Source organism: Mytilus trossulus, unplaced genomic scaffold, assembly GCF_036588685.1.
Source record: "Mytilus trossulus isolate FHL-02 unplaced genomic scaffold, PNRI_Mtr1.1.1.hap1 h1tg000024l__unscaffolded, whole genome shotgun sequence".
In the NCBI taxonomy this organism is placed as follows: domain Eukaryota; kingdom Metazoa; phylum Mollusca; class Bivalvia; order Mytilida; family Mytilidae; genus Mytilus; species Mytilus trossulus.
The window spans coordinates 3,736,803-3,759,856 of NW_026963290.1; the positions used below are offsets into that span (position 1 = coordinate 3,736,803).

The window sequence follows — 23,054 nt, forward strand, 5'->3', positions numbered from 1 at the left end:
TCCAAACTTGACATTAAGTTACTTATAGACTTTTGACTAAAAATCTGTACAAACTATGGTTATGAACTCAAAAAAATATAAAAACAATCTATTTAAAAATAAATCAAATCAAATACTTGTTTTGTTGAGGCCGCAGTAAAAACTAGTGGCTCTAAAGAGCCTGTGTCGCTCACCTTTGTCTATGTGCATATTAAACAAAGGACACAAATGGATTCATGACAAAATTGTATTTTGGTGATGGTGATGTGTTTGAAGTTCTTACTTTACTGAACGATTTTGCTTCTTACAATTATATCTATCATGAACTTTGCCCATTATTAACAGAGAACTATATTTGGTAAAAATTTACATAAATTTACCAAATTAATGAAAATTGTTAAAAATTGACTATAAAGGGCAATAACTCCTTAAGGGGTCAATTGACCATTTAGGTCATGTTGACTTATTTGTAGATCTTACTTTGCTGAACATTATTGCTGTTTACAGTTTATCGCTATCTATAATAGTATTCAAGATAACCAAAAACGGCAAAATTTCTTTAAAAATTACCAATTGGAGGGCAGCAACCCAACAACCAGTTGTCCAATTCATCTGAAAAATTCAGGGCAGATAGATATTGATTTGATTAACAATTTAACTTCTTGTCAGATTTGCTCTAGATGCTTTGGTTTCATAGTTATAAGCAAAAAACTGCATTTTACCCCTATGTTCTATTTTTAGCCGTGGCGGCCATCTTGGTTGAATGGCCAGGTCATCGGACACATTTTTCAAACTAGATACCCCAAAGATGATTGTGGCCTAGTAGTTTCAGTGGAGATTTTGTAAAAGATTACTTAGATTTATGAAAAATGGTTAAAGATTGACTATAAAGGGCAATAACTCCTAAAGGGGTCAACTGACCATTTTGGTCATGTTGACTTATTTGTAGATCTTACTTTGCTGAACATTATTGCTGTTTACAATTTATCTCTATCTATAATAATATTCAAGATAATAACCAGACAGCAAAATTTCCTCAAAATTACCAATTCAGGGGCAGCAACCCAACAACCGATTGACCGATTCATCTGAAAATATCAGGGCAGATAGTTCTTGACCTGATAAACATTTTTATCCCATGTCAGATTTCCTCAAAATGCTTTGGTTTTTGAGTTATAAGCCAAAAACTGCATTTTACCCCTTTGTTCTATTTTTAGCCATGGCGGCCATCTTGGTTGGTTGACCAGGTCACGCCACACATTTTTTAAACTAGATACCCCAAAGATGATTGTGGCCAAGTTTGGATTAATTTGGCCAAGTAGTTTCAGAGGAGAAGATTTTTGTAAAAGATTACTGTAACGAAAAATGGTTAAAAATTGACTATAAAGGGCAATAACTCCTAAACGGGTCAACTGACCATTTTGGTTATGTTGACTTATTTGTAGATCTTACTTTGCTGAACATTATTGCTGTTTACAGTTTATCTCTAACTATAATAATATTCAAGATAATAACCAAAAACAGTAAAATTTCTTCAAAATTACCAATTCAGGGGCAGCAACCCAACAACTGATTGACCGATTCATCTGAAAATTTCAGGGCAGATAGATCTAGATCTGATAAACATTTTTACCCCATGTCAGATTTGCTCTAAATGCTTTGGTTTTTGAGTTATAAGCCAAAAACTGCATTTTACCCCTATGTTCTATTTTTAGCCGTGGCGGCCATCTTGGTTGGTTGACCGGGTCACGCCACACATTTTTTAAACTAGATACCCCAATGATGATTGTGGCCAAGTTTGGTTTGATTTGGCCCAGTAGTTTCAGAGGAGAAGATTTTTATTAAAAGTAAACGACGACGGACGACGACGACGACGGACGCCAAGTGATGAGAAAAGCTCACTTGGCCCTTCGGGCCAGGTGAGCTAAAAAGTCAATATAAAAGGTCTGATAAGCACAAATGAACAATTATTTGATTCTAAAATGAATCTATCAACTGTTTCTTCAACCAAAAAGGATCCTTTTTTTTCAAATGTCTTTTAATTAAACCAATAACCTTTAACCCTCATGACCTTAATGTCAGATGGTCTACAACCATGAAAAATATAATTATTATCCTGTCATGCTAATTAATAATTTGGTAACAAAAACATAACATATTAACATATAAATATTCTTAACCTATATATCACAGTAGGTCATGAAGGTGAACTTTGACCTCCACAACAACCAGATTTTGGCTTTGACTGTGTATGTCTGAGATTCAAAGTACTTGTAGCTCTAGGAGAATACATATCCTCTTTTGGAAGGCTTCTAGCTGCAATGAAAAATCAATGTTTCTTTCATTAGTGTGGCTTCATATGTGATATATAAACATAAAAATAATGGCAGTTCATTTAATTTTGGTTGTTTGACTGTTGCCTATCTTAAGCTTTTTTATTTTAATTTGTCTTTTATTTACCTAAAAGTAAGAGATAGGAGCATTCTATCTGATAATACAATAGACCACCTGAACAATGGATTACATGTAAATATTAAGGCTCCATATGTGAAATAAACAATGCGACAATTTTAAATATAACTGTTCCGGACCATACGAGTATTTAGACCATATGAGTATTTGGACCATATGAGTATATACTCGTATGGTTATTAACAGGCCGGACCAATAAGAATTTTGACCATATAGGTAATTTTCTTCAAATATGCATTCCAAATGTTTCAATAAAACAATAAACTTTGTTTGAAAAAACAATGATGGTTACACATGACAATGTATTGATTTAAAGGCTACGTTAAAATTAAATATTGATGCAAAAGTTAATTTTCATGGCTTATTACATTATTGCATGTAGACTTATGGTGACATTTACTTCCACTCGGTAACAGAACTTTTTTCGCAATTGCACTTCATGGATGTGCACGATCCTTTTTCAGTTACACCTTTTGTTTGCAAGTGAAAAGATCAACTTCTTTGCAGCTGTGTGCAGCGGTGTCGAGTTCTTGGGCCATACCAATGTGTCTATGGTGTTTATGCAGCTCTAGATTTCAAATATCGTAATATGTACTACAATACACCATATTCACAAAACACCTTAAATAAAATATGTTCCTTGCCAGTGACTTCTTGTGTAACAGTTTATTGAGAAATTTTTGGAAGTTATATCTTCAAGTCAACATATTGCTATTCACTCTTAATAACAAATCGTCTAGGTACTAGGTAGTAAAATTAACAATGTGAAACTTCTTATTTTTATTTAGTTAATGTCTTCATTATATGATAACAAAATGACCTATATGAAGAGTTAAGAAGTATTAAAAGTAAACTGTAACAGAGTATTAATAACCCTGACCATACGGGTACAGTCAGATCATACACGTATGGTCGAAACATATGAGTATATACCTATATGGCCCAAATACTCATATGGTCCGGAACATAACCATTTGAAATCATTTTCTTTTCTTTTTCTTTTTTTGTTGTTGTTATTTTTAACTTGTAACATTGTATCATGGACTAAACAGGAAAAGGTTATGTTGTGTGTGATAGGATGATGGATTGCACTTTTTCTTTCATTATCAAGATATTTTTTTTATAGTCAGGAATGGAGAAGTCACATTCACAAAGATGCAAGTTTTCCTCAATCCTCAATCCATGAACATTGATACTCATGATTATAACTGAATCCACAGTACCAGAACTACACTAAACATAATTATCTATAATTATCAATCATACCTATTTTCATAAAAAGTTCAGGAACATTTACAGCATTCAGAGCACTGGTCTCTATAAATATAGCATTTATTAGGCTGGCATACTCTTCTGCATCTAAAATACAATATATATGTTCCTTTCTTCAAAGAGTACAAAACAAATATCAAATACAACGAAAGATGTTAATACTTTTTTTTCCAATAATTAGTATTAACAATAAACATGATAAAACAAAGATACCCTGGAAAGGCAGAAAATTAGCTGATGAACCACTAAATCATCTCAAAACTGCAAGCAATTTCAAAGTTGATGGAGCTAAAACAATTGTTTAAGATATGTATAATGATGGCTAAATTTAACTGAGTTTTTTGTCACTATTTTCCAGGTATGTTTTTCTTCCTTTTCCACATATTTAAGTCTTAGTGAATAATCAATTCAAGGTTTAATTGTCAGACTCCAAGCCTTTTAATTTAATAGCTACAGGGAGAAAAGATTTTGGGTAAATAAACACCGGAGTGGCTGAAAGTTGGACCAAAATTTTGAACACAACTTTCACTGTAAGGTGTTTTCCATTGTATGTGTGGGTCCTCGGTGGCCGAGTAGTCCAAGTAATTACTTCATGTACTGTAATCACTAGCCAGTCAATACTGGGGATGTGAGTACGAACACCACGCGTTCAAGTGCATTCAACTTCTATCTTAATTGACTAGGATTGTCAGTTTTTCTATCAAAGGACGGTGGTTTTCTCCGGGCACTCAGGCTTCCTCAACCAATAAAAACTTACCACCTTGAAATAGCCTAACATGGTGCTAAAAAGTTGCATTAAAACACCAAAATTCAAATCAAATCATTGTATGTCAAAAACCATTTAGTAGTGGTAAATAATCATTCCAATCGCAACTCTTAATTGTAAGTGAACTTATAAACCTATTTTTTTAATGTTAGACCAACTTATCTTGGAGTAAACCTCATAGGTGAAGACAATATATAGGATTGTGATAACATGATTAGCAACTTACACAATTATTACATACTGTTTTAGTCTCATACATGTCATAAAAATATATTATCATTTGTCTTTCTTTATATAGATATAGGAAGATGTGGTGTGAGTGCCAATGAGACAACTCTCCATCCAAATAACAATTTAAAAATTAAACCATTATAGGTTAAAGTACGGCCTTTTAGTTCTCATTTAACATGTTTAATTGTTTTTAAAAGAAGTATATATATATATATAACAATTCTGTAACAATAAAAAAAAAGATACTCCTTAAAATTATGAGGCTCTTTGGACTTTTCACAAAAAAATCTAAAGAGTAAAAATACTTGTAAGTCATACACATTTCAGTGTTACTTACAATCTATTCTAATAGTAAGACTTTTGTGAAAAGAGTCGCAGATACAGAAAAATTTCAAATTTACCAATTGATTTTAAGTATTGCTACCATCATGACCATAATTAACCTTTTATCAACCCACTACCAAAAATCTTAAATTAACAGTCCCTGTATTCTATTTTATAATCAAAGAGCTGAATAGCTCTGAGGGGAAAGACGGCCCTTGTTTCTATTTAATTATGTTTTTGGAAAGGGGGGGGGGGGGGGGGGGGGGGGGGGTATCTTTTGATAGTTTTCATATGAAGAATGAAAAAGAGAACAGCTAGAACATGTAGAAAGGTTGACAATATTGAAATCAATTGTTGTTTATGTAATTTCATTTCCTTAGTTTAGGATTCAATTTGGACCAATGGAAGAGATCTGCATCTTCTAAATCTAAACATTTGATTAAAGTTGATAGCTAATTATCTAAAACTCAACTGAATTCTGTCATTTCACAACAACTACAATATTTTTTGAAATCTTGATTGTGTACCACTGAACTGCAGGCTAGGGCCATTTTCCATTTTTTGTGACAGTACTCTTGGATTTTTAAGTTTTTTCTTTAGAAAGTGTGGACTGAAAAATCTATTCAGTTTTAAATTTCCATTGTTAAAGTTTCGAGTTACAACTCTCATCACAGGGAAACAGGTACTAATAAAAAAAACAATATGAGTGATGTAAACTGTGTGAAGCTTGTTTCCAAATCTTAATTTTGAAATATTTGTAAATAATAAATATGTTTAAACTACAAAATGAAATTTTTTTTTTTTTTTTTTTTTACCATTACAATGATTATGTAGGTACACAAAAATTTAGTTTTAATAGAAGACTACTAATCCAATGAAATGTCACATTTGAAGTGTTTAAATACATTAACTTTAATTTTAGTGGATAATTACTCATCAATTGAGGTGTTCCTGAATTGGAGGAAGATTCCCAGAATTTTTACAGAAAAAAAGTAGTCTCACAAATAAGCGACGAGAAGAATAATTTTTTCTGGTCGCTAAATAGTCTTCTTAACGCTTCTTGTCGCTTTTTGACGCTTCTTGTCCCTGATTAGTGAGACCCGAAAAAAGTAATAAAATCGTTTCTTTCCCCTGTCTCATGTAACCCCACGATCTTTGTTTATTTTGAAAGTTGTTGACCTACAAATTAAAGTATTGTATGTTGATGTTTAAATCATCTACAGTAAACAATATTATGTTTAGATTTAACAAATACAAAGTTGTAATTAGTGCACGATCTCTAAGAATGATTTAAATAACCAGTGAACTGGTGAAGGATATCCTGCTTCTTCCAAGAATGACGTCACTATAAAATACAATGTAGGTTGGATATATTTAGAATATCTCGTCATACTAATTTTTCCGGATTGTAAAATAAACGTTAATAGTGTAAAGGAGAGTTCAAGATACGATAATTTCGTGAGAAACAGAAGGGAATGTGTAAAAAAGTGTTTAAAGTCAAACTATTCATTTCTGGGTCTCCTTCTCTTCAATCTAAGTAAGATTTGTTGGGGGGTTTTCCACACTATAACATGTATAAAAACAAAATGAACTAGTATCTCAATTGTTTGTAAAACAATTGAAAGGTCTTTCCTGTAAAAGTGATGCTTTCATAATGTACTTTGTACGACCTTTCGTTTGATATACGACAAGCATACCTTCTGAAACTTTTTACTTTTATCACTTAATGACCTCATCCGCCTACATTTTTGAGATCGGAATTATTATATATGTAGCATAGAGTAGATGAGCTTTCATTTGATATGCGACAACGCCATATTCTAGAAAGTTTGATTTTTGCACTCAATAACCCTATCTTACTAATTTTTGGAGGTCAGGAATTTGCTATTTGAAATGTACACATCATGACCTTTCATTTGATATACAACAACCCTACCTTAAAAGAACATTTATTTTTTGCACTCAATGACCCCATCCAACTCATTTTTGGGAGACGTCAATTTGAAATTTGAAATGTTCGCTTTATGTTCTTTCATTTGATATGCGACAACCTTACCATCTGAGAAATTTGAATGTTTGCACTAAATGACCCCACCCGTCTCCCTTGGATGAAAAGGGGGTTTAAAATTTTCCTTTTTAAGTAGAGTTTATTAAGACCTTCAATTTGATATATCAGATGACCCCATTTGACAAAGTGCAAATAATGATGCAATATCAACTATATAAATAGAAATTATGAAACTTACAAAGTCAATGCAAAACATGAAAATTTCAAATTGAATTTTTGGTGTTTTTTTTCCATGGAATGTTTTTGGTATTTGGTCAAACATATAACTATGCCAACCTCTTCAATTTCTTAAACATTTTAAGTGGTAAGCTGTTGTTGATTCAGAAATACATGCCGCCGCTCGCAAAATTTCAAACTGCATTATCTCTAAAACGACAGCAGATATCTCAAATCTGTTAAATGGTAAATGATCTACAGTTAAAGGACAACATCATAGAAAAAGAATTGGGACAATTTCAATGTTCACCAAGGTCACAATTAATCATCAAATATATGATGCAATACCAAACTTGAGAACCGGAAGTCGTAGAGACATGGGACTACCACCATTCAACTCAAGACCACTTGACCTTTCAAATATCACAAGGTCAAGGTCATAGTATAATGTGAAGGTCAAGGTGAAATTTCATCATGACCCGACATTGACCTCAAATTGAAGGACTTGAATTACTGATCATCTTTTCAGTTTATAGTAGGTTGATATCTGTTACCTTTAAAAAGATATACACAAAATACTATACTTTTAATAATCATCCCGTTGTAACTTTTGAACAGACGGTCGGACATTTTTGGGCTTATTATATAAAATGTAGAGTTCGTCGAGAGGAACATTTCATACGCTGTACGTAGGCAGCAAAGTCTTATCGTTTTCCTAATATGTAAGCTTGAAATTGCAGCGTAATTTTTTTTTGCACTCTGTGACCTTTGACCTTGGGTGCATATTGAAGGTCACATGAATTAAAGATTATTGGTGAAGGTCCCAAGTCTCTACGACCTCCAGTTCTTGAAATAGATTTTTTCAAAAATTGTATACAATTTTTCAAGGGGAATAACTCCTTATAAGGGTTAATAACAAAATGATTGTATATGTTCATTAACATTGCCATCTGTTCCTGTACATGTTGCCGTTTTCAAATCGATTCTATCTCTAACATTTTTTGAGAAATGAGCAAAGGAAAGAAATTGTTTCAAGGGGAAATAACTCTCAAAGGGGATGATGAAATTCTATGCAGCCTCATATGGTAATACATCATGATGAGATGTACCTATTGTCCAAATAAGATCATGATATCTTTAAAAACAACGAGGGGGGGCCATGTTGAAAAAAATCAATAAAAGGGAGATAACTTCTAAAGGGGATGATGAAATCCTACACAGCCTCATCTGGTAATACTTCATGATGAGGTCTACCGATGGTCCATATTTGGTTTTGATAACTCCAATAGAAACGAGGGGAGGCCATGTCAAACAAATGCTGGATGAAAAAAAAAGAAAAAACTAGTATCTCAATTGTTTGTAAAACAATTGAAAGGTCTTTCCTGTAAAAGTGATGTTTTCGTTATGTACTTTGTACGACCTTTCGTTTGATATACGACAAGCATACCTTTTCAAACTTTTCGCTTTTAACACTTAATGACCTCATCCGCCTACAGTTTTGAGATCGGAAGTATGATATATGTAATACAGGGTAGATGAGCTTTCATTTGATATGCGACAACGCCATTTTCTAGAAAGTTTGATTTTTGCACTTAATAACCCTATCCAACTAATTTTTTGAGGTCGGGAATTTGATATTTTAAATGTACACATCATGACCTTTCATTTGATATACAACAACCCTATCTTTAAAGAAAATTTATATTTTGCACTCAATGACCCCATCCAACCCATTTTTGGGAGACGTCAATTTGAAATTTGAAATGTACGCTTTATGTTCTTTCATTTGATATGCGACAACCTTACCATCTGAGAAATTTGAATGTTTGCACTAAATGAACCCACCCTGCCCACTGGGATGAAAAGGGGGTTCAAAATTTTCATTTTTAGGTAGAGTTTATTTAGACCTTCAATTTGATATATCAGATGACCCCATTTGACAAAGTACAAATAATGATGCAATATCAACTATATAAATAGAAGTTATGAAACTTACAAAGTCAATGCAAAACTTGAAAATTTCAAAATGATTTTTTGGTGTATTTTTCCATGGAATGTTTTTGTTATTTGGTCAAACATATAACTATGTCAACCTCTTCAATTTCTTAAACATTTTAAGTGGTAAGCTCTTGTTGATTCAGAAATACATGCCTCCGCTCGCAAAACTTTAAACTGCAGTATCTCTATAACGACAATAGATATCTCAAATCTGTTAAATGATAAATGATCTACAGTTGAAGGACAACATTATAGAAAAAGAATTGGGACAATTTCAAAGTTCACCAAGGTCACAATTAATCATCAAATATATGATGCAATACCAAACTTGAGAACCGGAAGTCATAGAGACATGGGACTATCACCATTCAACTCAGGACCACTTGACCTTTCAGAGATCACAATGTCAAGGTCATAGTATAATGTGAAGGTCAAGGTGAAATTGCATCATGACGTAACATTGACCTTAAATTGAAGGTCTTGAATTACTGATCATCTTTGCAGTATATAGTAGGTTGATATCTGTTACCTTAAAAAAGATATACACAAAATACTAGATTTTTAAGAATCATCCCGTTGTAACTTTTGAACAGACAGTCGGACATTTTTCGGTTAATAATATAAAATGTAGAGCTCGTCGAGAGGAACATTTTATACGCTGTATGTATGCAGCAAAGTCTTTTCGTTTTCCTAATATGTAAGCTTGAAATTGCAGCGTAATTTTTTTTTGCACTCAGTGACCTTTGACCTTGGGTGCATATTCAAGGTCACATGAATTACAGATTATTGGTGCAGGTCCCAAGTCTCTACGACTTCCGGTTCTGAAAATAAAAAAATTCTAAAACTGTTCACAATTTTTCAAGGGGAATAACTCCTTATAAGGGTTAATAACAAAATGATTGTATATGTTCAATAACATTGCCATCTGTTCTTGTACATGTTACCGTTTTCAAATCGATTCTGTCTTGAATACTTTTTGCTAAAAATGTAAAAGAAAGAAATTGCTTCAAGGGGACATAACTCTCATAAGGGATGATGAAATCCTTAGCAGCCTCATATGGTAACATATCATGATAAGATCTAGCTATTGTCCAAATAAGGTCATGATATCTTTTAAAACATTTAAGGGGGGCCATGTTGAAAAAAATCAATAAAAGGGAGATAACTTCTAAAGGGGATGATGAAATCCTACAAAAGTTCATCTTGTAAAAGTTCATGATGAGGTCTATCGATGGTCCATATTTGGTCTTGATAACTTCAACAGAAAGGGGATGAGGCCTTGTCAAACAAATGTTGGAAGAAAAAAAAGAAAAAAAAGAAAAAGAAAAAAAAACATTAGAAAAACAATAAGGTCTTTCCTCACGTAGGGGAAAGACCTTAAAAACATGCGAAAAACAATAAGGTCTTTCCTCGCGGAGAGGAAAGACCTTAATGATGTGAGGGAGTGTCACTCTGGTCAACCCCATAGGGGATTGACGGCTTGAAGCCGTCTTTCCCCAAAAATGTAATGCATATAAATCTAAGTTTTACCCCTTTTGCTAACTTCTCTCAGATCTTCCAGATCACATTTGTTTCCAGCAATAGCCAGTATAATATTATGGGATGCATTTTTCTTCAGTTCGTTAATCCAGTCTTTCACTGTTTTAAATGTTGACTGTAAGAAAAGATTAGCATGTATACAGAAACAGTTTTCATTCTTTGTTGTTTAATAATTGAATGCTAAATTTCATTGTGTAATAAAGTTGATTAAGGAATAACGAGAGATTGCAATATAACCAATCAGAATAATGTATTATAATGAAACATACATCTTATGTAATTGTTGTATTTTCTAACCCCAGGTATAAAGGAATGCCTTGGCATTGATTGGTGCAACTTTTCTGAATTTTTCAATATTGATGCACTCAAACTTTGTATTTGATTTGGCTTCTTATAAATTTGTTTCGAACTCCACTGATAAGTTTTATGTAGTCTTTTATTCTTTCATTTTGATCACATGGATTGAATTTCTTTCTAATTGACAATTATAGAACAAGTCCTTTTTATATTCATGATATTAGTCTAAGCACTTTTTGAAATGTTATATTTTGTTTGAGCTAATGATTTTGTTTTTTGCTGAGTATAAAACCAATTTTATTTTAAGACTTATTTTAACATTGTCTAACATGTTAAACTTACATCTCTCGATACATCATAAACAACGATAGCTGCTGCTGCACCTCTATAATACATTGGAGCTAAGGATCTATACTGGAAATATATAATTAAAGTTTACATTATCTACATCATAAACAACAATAGCTGCTGCTGCACCTCTATAATACATTGGAGCTAAGGATCTATACTGGAAATATACAATTAAAGTTTACATTATCTACATCATAAACAACAATAGCTGCTGCTGCACCTCTATAATACATTGGAGCTAAGGATCTATACTGGAAATATACAATTAAAGTTTACATTATCTACATCATAAACAACAATGGCTGCTGCAGCACCTCTATAATACATTGGAGCTAGGGATCTATACTGGAAATATATAAGTAAAGTTTACATTATCTACATCATAAACAACAATAGCTGCTGCTGCACCTCTATAATACATTGGAGCTAAGGATCTATACTGGAAATATACAATTAAAGTTTACATTATCTACATCATAAACAACAATAGCTGTTGCTGCACCTCTATAATACATTGGAGCTAAGGATCTATACTGGAAATATACAATTAAAGTTTACATTATCTACATCATAAATAACAATGGCTGCTGCAGCACCTCTATAATACATTGGAGCTAGGGATCTATACTGGAAATATATAAGTAAAGTTTACATTATCTACATCATAAACAACAATAGCTGCTGCTGCACCTCTATAATACATTGGAGCTAGGGATCTATACTGGAAATATATAAGTAAAGTTTACATTATCTACATCATAAACAACAATAGCTGCTGCAGCACCTCTATAATACATTGGAGCTAGGGATCTATACTGGAAATATATAAGTAAAGTTTACATTATCTACATCATAAACAACAATAGCTGCTGCTGCACCTCTATAATACATTGGAGCTAGGGATCTATACTGGAAATATATAAGTAAAGTTTACATTATCTACATCATAAACAACAATAGCTGCTGCTGCACCTCTATAATACATTGGAGCTAAGGATCTATACTGGAAATATACAATTAAAGTTTACATTATCTACATCATAAACAACAATAGCTGCTGCTGCACTTCTATAATACATTGGAGCTAGGGATCTATACTGGAAATATATAAGTAAAGTTTACATTATCTACATCATAAACAACAATAGCTGCTGCTGCACCTCTATAATACATTGGAGCTAAGGATCTATACTGGAAATATACAATTAAAGTTTACATTATCTACATCATAAACAACAATAGCTGCTGCTGCACCTCTATAATACATTGGAGCTAGGGATCTATACTGGAAATATATAAGTAAAGTTTACATTATCTACATCATAAACAACAATAGCTGCTGCTGCACCTCTATAATACATTGGAGCTAAGGATCTATACTAGAAATATACAATTAAAATTACATCATATTTGTTTTTTGCAGAATTTTATGTTAATAGCAGATCTTTGACATGTTTGATGGTCTGTGTCATGTTTATTTAATTTCACCATCTTTATTTTCATCTCTGGGTAATTTAGACCTTGACATATTTTGTATAGATATGTGTCTTCTATTGAAGAGTATGTAACCCTTTAAATTTCTTTATAATCATGATAATACATGTGTTATTAAGTTTGAATTGTATACATCTGTTCCAGACGCAGGAGTATTCTCTTCCGTTAGACCTAGAGTACGTTCGTATGAAGACAGACCTACAAAAAAGCCTGAACTTTTTAACGATAGTATTGTTACAGTTCAGAATTGGCCAATGGCTGCTGCTTCTGATCATGCTGATATATACCCCACATCTTCTTTTATTCATCAGCATCAAGTACCTTTAAAAGACTTTATCAACTCTGTGAATACCAAAAGGTTTTTTTCTTCCCAAGCACAATTTAACTTTACTGACATGTGACTTCATTTCTGTCCAAAATTAACCCACCTTTTCTTGACCAGCAGTGTCCCATATTTGGAATGCATAATGTTGATCATCAACTGCAATCTTCTTACTCATAAAAGAAGCTCTGTGTAAGTCAAAAAGTATAACATTAGATTTCATACACAGCTTATACAAATGTACTAATAAAACTAATTATAATGCCCAAAAAAACTCAAAGGAAAATATACTTATAAAACCCCCAACCTGGCAATCCAATTCAATAAAAAAACAGAGTTGAATACAATTGTGGAGTTGAATACACTTGTGGAGTTGAATACACTTGTGGAGTTGAATACACTTGTGGAGTTGAATACACTTGCAGAGTTGAATATACTTGCGGAGTTGAATACACTTGCAGAGTTGAATATACTTGCGAAGTTGAATACACTTGCGAACTAACAACCTCAGCATTGTCAGACTGGATGATTGCAGTAGATAAACTAATTACACCACTTTGCAGCCAACTGCAGCCAACGAGGCTTACTATGTGATTATGTTGTTAATGTCTGTGTCATTTTGGTCTCTTGTGGACAGTTATGTCTCATTGTCAATCATACCACATCTTTTTTTATATATATATATATACATGTATATCCTCATTAAATCAATCATGAAATACAGTGATTCAGGAAATCTCAATAAAGAATTTGTTTTTAAAGCAAACATTCTAATTTCATTATCAAATACCTGATTTCAAATACTAACTCAAATTCCACATTCATTATTCTTATGCTCAGATTTGTTCATCATAAAACTTTAAATTGATATAATTTGAGCTGTGAAGGTTAGAAATCAACCTTATACAATTGAATATCAATACAGCTGTTCACCTAATTTGGATAGAAAATCTATATGGAAAGTCTGTAGCTGTTTGAAAATTGAGCTGTTATACAAATGTTATAAGAAAATCTATATAACAGATCAAAATTCATCTCCTATTTTGTTTTTGAATGTTCCAATATCAATCAAACATCTTGCACTTCCATAAGGTCAATTTCTATATATACTGCAGCTCATTTTGCATGAATTTTAAAAGCACAATCTATAAAAAATCTGGTTATTTGGGTCATCTGACAGATTGTGAGTTTTATTATTGTGATTCCAAAAACATCTGTATACAGGTTAGGTCTATGTTGCAATTATCAGAATGCAAGTTTTCAATATTGGGATACCCACCTCATTCACATTAATAAAAACCTCGCAATTATTTTGAATTTACAGTATCTGTCAACATGGTAACATTTTGTATACTCTTCAGTAAATACAATGATGTATATTATAAAAGAGAAAACCTTCATACACAAATATATATGTGTCTCTTTAATATTAGTGAGATCATATTCATTTTTATAGCATATATATATTAATTGTTTTGTATTATTTTTTATTATGCATCTATCAGTCAGGGTTAATAATTACAGCATTTTTTTCTTCTTTTTTTTGTTTGCTTAATTTCACATAAATTATTTTGGAAGTAGAGTTATATACCTTTAGACCTTCTAATTTCTTTTAAATATGTACAATGATGTATAAGTAAATAACTAATATTTCCTTTTTTGTGTTAATTGTCTATTGATACTTATAGATATTGATAATTGTCTTTGCTGCTCATTCTGATATATATATATGAATGTTATATTTGTCACTGGACATTGAAAACTATTACCATCATCTAATTCACATAAAAACAAATTCATAACATATCGTATAATGTATAATCAATATTACCCTATTGTACTCTCTAAAGCTGGTTTAAAGGAATCTGTCACAAATCTCATAACAATGCTGGACTTTCCAACTCCAGACTCCTGTCAATGAAAGAAGAATGTGACAATTGTTTAATACTGTAGGAATACACTTCCAAGTAGATTTCTTTGCAATTTGGCAATACAATTTATATATTGTTTATCTTTCAATCCTGAAACAAATACCCATGACACACATGCATGCATGTATTGAGTGATTCTTTTTAAATGATAATATTTTAACAAACCAAAACCATTACAACATGTAAACACAATGGTTCCAAGTAGTTTTGGTCCAAAGTTGCTCCTGTCTAAAGTTGAATAGGCCCGGGCCCATAATAAAACAACTTTGAATATTACGAGGGGGGATAGGACCTTTGTTCGGACTGCGGGATCGGTGTTTTTAGGCTTAGGAATTCTAGATTTCCCCTTTCTGGATCCAGGAATTCTTTTTGTTGTGACTGATACACTTAGAGCCAGATTTACATGAAAGCAACAAAATTGATTGTCATGGATTTAAAAATCATTTCATTGTAGTATTCATTATAGCAAATAGAAGTACAAATTTAATATCACCGCTGTATATATACGGAAATTGTGTTCTTTCATCAGTAACATCTGTCATGTCTGTGTCCTATTAATATGATTAATAATATGTAAGTTCAGTGCATATTGGTTCATCATTAATTCTCAGTCACATATGTTTATAGATCAGATGTCAAATCCATTCATTTTGTTATGGGTCAAAAACTAGATTGTTGTACATGAAACTAAATCAGAAAGTGTCCCGTTTCTCAGTTGTTCACTCGACACCTGCATCAAACGATTTCCAATGAAATATCATGTGTGTATAGTACATCACAGACTCAATAAAATATAGGTAAATGAAATGTTGTTCAAAGTGTTTTCATAAATAGATAAACTCTTCAGATTTGAAAGTGAAACTTACCCCTAGTAAACACACTTTAACTTCACGAATTGACATTGTCATTCGCAATATATCATCTTTACGTATACAATGTTTATAAGTTGTACGTTTTTCGTATATTTTCAATAAAATCAAATGATGTGAATGCTTTATAGTGTTTTGTTTTAGTGTTTGAAACCCAAACAACCCAGTTTCAGTTCAGGCATGACAAATCCACCATGTTATGATCACATGATTTTGCTTAAGCTAATAACCAACGGTTGAGTAAAAACCAGTATAATCAATAACGGCCAATAAATAAAGGACTATTTTAAAGAATACTTCAGTTTCCCCTCGTATCCGATAGAGTAGCAAAACAGGGAAGGAAGAAAGGTTTTAAGTGCTATCGGCTACAAAATATAACGATAAAATAGGTTTGAGTAAAAAAAATATGTATATACAGGCTTAGTCCAAATAATTATGACGTTTGGCAAGGCTATTTTAATTTTTTTTTCTGGGACGCCTTCCTACGTTTTTGGCAAGGCTATTTTAATTTTTTTTCTGGGACGCCTTCCTACAACGTACAACGTAGGAAGGCGTCCCAGAAAAAAATAAAATAGCCTTGCCAGACGTCATAATGATTTGGACTAATACAGGCTGTGGTGTATGTATGTATGTATGTTCCGTATCTTCCTCCTTTAGCAAGAGCACCACCATGGGTTATGTTGTAAAAACTCATGTATGTTAACTTGAATTTGTTATGAAGTTAAACGAAAAAACGCAGATGTAAGCATTCACGCGAGGATCAATTTGACGATGCTGTGGCTCAAATCGTAGATGGAATTATTGCGACAAAAAAGGTAAATGAAATCTTACCGAAATATGAATAATAAAATGATAAGAACACACTGACAACTTGCACATTTAATGTTGAAGTATCAAAGAAAAAAGGTCACCTTCCATGTAAAATCGAGAGGCAATGATAAGTATGCTATTTTCTCTTAAAAAAATAACTGTACATTTGGAAAACTCATCTTACAAAAAAAATGTTGAAGTGAAAAATAAATACATTTTCTCGACCGCTGAACATTTTGGAGGTATAATTATTTTTTTTTAAATACTGTCAATTTTTTTCTTCAAAGAGGCAAAGATGGAGATAAAAAAAACTTTGTTATACGAAAATGATGGCTTACACAATTTTGAATAATTCGGTCTCTTCGAGTTATGTTTGCAAAAAGCTCCATATTTATCAAACACACAAAATATTAATATTCTTTAAGATACAGAAACATCCTGAAAATACCTTAGGTTCAAACTAACTCATATGGTAAGAAACTAACTCATATGGTAAGAAATGTTTTCGTTTCGTTGATGATTGTCTGTGGAATAATTTCTGTACCAGATTACTTTAAGACTGAAAACAGCTTCTAAATTTTGGAAGCAGCCAAGTTATTTCGTCATGACGTTGTTCTGATAATGAAACATATACTCATGCACTTTTTTGTTGCGTAACTTGAAAAGCTTGCATTGCAATTTTAATTTTATTCTTTAGTAATTAACAAAAAGTGTTTATGTTGAATTTACTTTAATACCATTACTAACCAAATTAAGATGCATTTTTTAATGAATTATATTAGCATCGCTCTTATTTGCTATTCAGTGTATATATGTTTTATATTTTGTGAATAGCTCATTAGATCTTGATAAATATGTTCCATTGTTTGTTAATATCTGCTAAATCTGAATAAATATAAGAGACTATACATTTGTGAACTTAAAATTATGTCTGACTCACTGTCAAGGAAAAAAATATGAAAGAATACTTGAGTCGACTTTTAAATATAGGAAAGAACTCTGCGATTAGTGTTACAAATCATAATGAGTGTAGCTAAATTTATCGTAGTCGTTGTATGTATGTAGATCCACAATCCAGGTATAAATATAGTTTTTGCAAAAGCCACGGTCAATTAACTACTTTGATAGGCAGAGAGAAATAAAAAGAAATTTTTCATCTGAAAATTCGACCCAAATTCTCTCCCTGAGTTCACGACAGAAATCCAGTTTTTCTCTTAGACTCTACTCAATCTTTTATAAATTCTTTTACAGTAAATATCACGAAAACCACACCAGTGATCATATTGTATGTGAACTTATTATTTATGCTACTCTATGTGTATATAACTTTGCTTAAAATTTCACCAGGGTTGAGTTCAATATCGTAGCAATTTCTATGTAGCAAGTAGTCTATAACTACACGTTCAGTAGTCGAAATCTACGTAGCACTCGGCAGCAGCTGTAATATGTAATGCGGCCCTGTTCTGTTGCAACTTCTTACACATGAACAAATATACACAGCCAGTATCGCTATTATTTTTCACTAATAACCTTATATTCAGGAATAAAATAATGTTGTGTTCTTATGTATATGAGTACACATACATACCCATCTCGTTATTATTTACTGTTATGCCTCAAATATATTAGTTTTCTTAAATTATCTTTGAAAAATGCCTTCGTGACTACTGGGGTATGTTTTTGTCAACTTTTCACAAAACTAATGCTTCTATGTGCAGAGTTATAAGAATGATATTTCATTTCCTAAAAAATGTTGTTGCTAGGCAAAGTTCATGTAATTCAAAGACCAAACATATTTACTAATAATATCTATGCATTCAGAGAGCATGCACATATACTGTGTCTTTTCCTAATACATAAGTTAAATTATAAACATATAGATAACTGAATGAGGATGCAATTAGTATTTTTTTTTAAAAGTGGCAATGGAATAAAGAAGAATGAAAATTATGTAATGTAGGCAAAACTCAAGTATTCACAAATTGATGATCCTTGATAAAGTCATCGAATAAAATTGTTTTTAGGTTAAAATTTCCCACGAGTTATCCTTCTTTTCCTGATATTTTAGCCTAGAATATGAAATACCATACAATCAATTTTCAAATGACAGATGATGGCTTACCATTTTAATTTTATTTAAGGAGTTGTAAAGCATAACAATGTACACTATATAGTAAGTGAAACTCTAAAAAAAATAAGTAACTTGCAATCTTTTAAAAATATCAAAGTTATGTTTATCCAAATAGTTTATTCAATATAATGTGTGTCGGATGCAACCCTCGAAAAATAATGATTTCTGGCTTACATTGTCAATATCGGTGTCGTTATATTTTATTAAATTATTATCAGCATGTTGTAAGAGTTCTATCTGCAGCTATTTTGTTTCATTATAAAATGTCCAACCGTCAATAGCCTGTTATTCAGTGGTTGTGGTTGTTTCATGTCTGCTATATTTGATTTTCGTACACTATCTCGGAATTGTTTCACGTTTTGTTATTTAGAGTATTTTATAGCTAAAAATATGTATGGTATAGGGTTTGTTTATTGTTGAATACCGTACGGTGACCTATAATTGGGAATATCAACATCGTTTGGATTCTTTTATTTTTGTATTATGAAGTCCTATATAGTAGGTGCCGATTTTGTAGCAATTTTGGAGTATGGGGTGGAAGAACCAGCTACACCATGTATGTATTGACAAAATTTGATCTGTAAGCCTTATTCTTAAATAAAAATGTTGAGTAAAGAGAAACTATAGGAACCATGCATTTTATTTCGTCGCCTAGTATCGATAACTCGGACCAAGCTGAGTGTAGTCCTCATGTTCAATAGGTGGTTTAGATAGTCGAATTTAAAACAAAATATCACTCAGGTTAACTCAAATCTAGAAAAGTATCACCCGACTGAATAAAAAATGAATTTCCTGGGCTTGATTTTCAAATGGATCTTAGGACTATGACATGAAATGATATGGCTTAGGTCATATCTTAATTCAAAGTAATGTTTTGAGAGAGTCTACAGATCGAAAAATTTTAAAAGTTAGGATATCAAATTATATGTCATATAATGGTCTTCTAGGATAATGATAACATAATTTTCTTTAAGACTTGAAATATGCACGTTTAAAGTACAACGGTTGAAAATGGGGAAAATATGATAAGACGGCTAAATTTATATTATTCTACGATTTCAAATACAGAAGGTCTGTTTATCCAAATTGGCGCTATATTGTCAATTTCTACCCACATACAACCGTTTATTAAAAAATAACATTTCTGGTACAATAAAAATGTCTTCTTTTGATTACTATATTGTTTATTCCCATAAAACCTAATAGAACTACTTATAAAACGGAAGTAAAACTATTATTTTATATCATAGTTCTTCATAAATCAGTTATTTTATGTAACATTTACCTCACAGATGGAGCTAAACCACAGAATTGTTTATCTGAACGTGAAATCTTGTTACCAGTAACTATTAGTAATTTTTCGGATAATATAAATTGATGCTTTAACTGACAAAAAAGATTCCACTTGATTAATTTCTCTCCCTTTTGTTTGCTTTTCTAATAGTGTAAAAATCAAATTATGATCTAGAATATTTGCATAATGTGGGACTAGAACGTTATACCAACATTGCGCATGGTTTTGATGAAGAACTGTTATAATTGACTTAATAAGATGTTTAGTTGCAAGTTAATCATAACCAACGATTTTTACAATACTAAATGTGTTTTTTGGCTTTACGGCTTCATGCAGGGAAAAATGATAAAGATGATATCATCGATAAATAATGCGAATGATGTGAAGAAAATGATTTTTTAAATGGCATGTTTGGTTAAACGATTTGTAAAAAGAAAATAGAATTATCCATTAGACAATGCATATCGGCCACTGACGAGTGACGGTGGTTCAATTGAATTAGAACTTCTTGTGAGAAAACCACAACACATAAAAAAAAAATACGGAAGCCGGTTTGCGCCACAGTGAAATAATTGGTATATCCTTATTACGACACCCAGCAATATGTCAAAGATTCAAGTAACGTCATCCTTATATATACTAGTATACGACATACAAATTTTAAATGCTCTAACCAGCTTCTGTGAAAAATATCATATTCCGTCGGTATAGTAAGGAGACTAAAAGGGTATGAATGAAAGGAGATGTTGAATTTAAACATCAATGAGACAGCAAGCCAACAACAAATGTTTTCAAAAAAGACATAAGTACACACAAGGTAAAAAGGATTTATAAAGAGATACAATTTAATGATTATATATAAATTCAGAACACAATGACGTTATTTTTTCTAATAACATGATAATCATGATCAATTTTGCTAATCGAGTGTTAAAAAACAGTATGAATAAAATAAACGTATTATATACGCCGATGAGCCAGCAACCCGACAAAACGATGCATTTGAAACGCCATTTATAAGGCGTCTGAAAATCTTCTTAAGAATACTATTTTTTTCCTAAATGTTTCTTCCCCCCCCCCCCCCCCCCCCCCCCCAAAGATTTGTATAGTTAGACGATTTGTATAGTTAGACTATACAAATCCTTGATTTTTCTAACTGTTGCTATATAAACCATTATTTTTTTTTTTTTAAAACACGTTTCCCCGACTAATGATAATAAATCCTATAATGTCAAAATAACCACACACAGAACAGTATCAATAAGGAACAATAAAAGTTAACCTAAGTAAACCACCCGTAATTCTTTCTTACAAAAGGTTACGTTCGGAAGTGATTGATTAGAAGCGTTTAAACTAAGATTGATAAAATATGTTTTGTTCGAACTGCAGGTGCGAAAATTACGATGTAATTGACTTGTTCAAAAACTATTGTTATCTGTGACCCTGCAAAGGAAAACATCAAATAGTAACAAATAAAAAGAAATTGTGTAATATGATAGATTTCTGCAGTTCAGTCGTGCTTTTCTGAGTCAGGTCTGAATTGTTTTTGGCAATTTTATAAATGACCTGACGTGACACCTGCCAGCATACCTGATAATTGCTAAAACATCAAAGACTTCATATATAAAATCTGCATGGAGGTATCTTGTTGAGTACAAAGGTGTTTGTGTAATATTATATGTGCAAATGCAAAGAAACTGTCAATATTTTTATTAATTGCTTTTGTATTTTATGTTTTTAGGAAAATGCAATGGTATGCTCCTGATAAGTGAATCTTTCAATTGAAAAATGCTGAAAGCGTGCATACGTACATGTAGTTTGGGCATATGCATTTGAATATCCAGTTTATCGAAGAATAGCAGCGAAAAATAAATGGCCGATCGAAGGAAGCAACTGAATTACAAAACTGCCGCTCGTAGATATTTGAAGGGGACAAACTAAATTGATGCAATAAAACTAACAAATTCGGTTTGTTTTAGAAATGGTGTTGTGATATATACGGACTATAAATGACAATAAAATTGAGAATGGAAATGGGGAGTGTATCAAAGAGACAACAACCCGACCATAGAAAAAACAACAGCAGAAGGTCACCAACAGGTCTTAAATGTAACAAGAAATTCAAGCCACCGGAGGCATGCTTGTGTTTAGATGCTGCACTGTTTTTGCCAAAATCGAGGTGTTGTTAACATATTAACGGACCCCTATTGCCCCTCCTCTAAATTGTCTTCGAGCGAGTTTCGTATAGGTAATAATGTAACGTTTCCTGTACAGACACATAATGAAGTTAAGCACTTTTGACAGGTTTAATTTATTTGTGTTTCGATCAGACGTACCCGAAAGAAAACAATACTACGAAGAAGCCATCCCTTGTTCATATAGTCTATATCAAACCCTCTGCATCTGTTTGTTGAATGGTTTTGGTTGTATCATATCTTTGTCAATTTATTCACATTTCACTTTTGAAGAATTTAAACATTACTTTCAAGTATTTAAATCTTAAGTTACGCCATTAGTTAACATGATCTGATACAAAGGAGAACATTTTATCTTCTTTTCCATAATTTTGTGCCATCTGTTGAGTGGGTATATATTTCATTTTAGTATAATATATGAGTTAGAGGTTAACCCCTCTGTTGGTCAATAAAAATACAATCTTTCATCGAGTGATAAGAAAATTTACAGGAGGTCTTCTTTCATGGGAATTAAATTTGTTAAACTTGTTGTTTCCTCCTCTTAAAACAAGTCCT

The 23,054-nt window shown here is 32.0% G+C and overlaps 1 protein-coding gene across 1 annotated transcript; it reads right to left on the reverse strand.

Annotated features, from left to right (window-relative positions):
* Positions 1-1,911: 1,911 nt before the first annotated feature.
* On the reverse strand, positions 1,912-16,269 carry LOC134698912 (ras-related protein Rab-22A-like). Its single transcript, XM_063560590.1, has 7 exons — positions 16,067-16,269; positions 15,101-15,180; positions 13,376-13,457; positions 11,445-11,516; positions 10,797-10,920; positions 3,718-3,810; positions 1,912-2,295 (listed from the first exon to the last, which is right to left on the reverse strand). The coding sequence occupies exons 1-7, from the start codon at positions 16,106-16,108 to the stop codon at positions 2,177-2,179; spliced, it is 612 nt and encodes a 203-aa protein (XP_063416660.1). The 5' UTR covers positions 16,109-16,269; the 3' UTR covers positions 1,912-2,176.
* Positions 16,270-23,054: the final 6,785 nt, after the last annotated feature.

What these genes read in the sequence shown, in the direction of transcription:
- LOC134698912 (XM_063560590.1), bottom strand. Translation starts at nt 16,108, where the DNA reads ATGACAATGTCAATTCGTGAAGTTAAAGTGTGTTTACTAGGG. An exon ending in TTAAAGTGTGTTTACTAGGG is followed by an intron (nt 15,181 to 16,066) that starts GTAAGTTTCACT and finishes TTTCATTGACAG; the next exon opens with GAGTCTGGAGTTGGAAAGTC. An exon ending in GCTTTAGAGAGTACAATAGG is followed by an intron (nt 13,458 to 15,100) that starts GTAATATTGATT and finishes TGACTTACACAG; the next exon opens with AGCTTCTTTTATGAGTAAGA.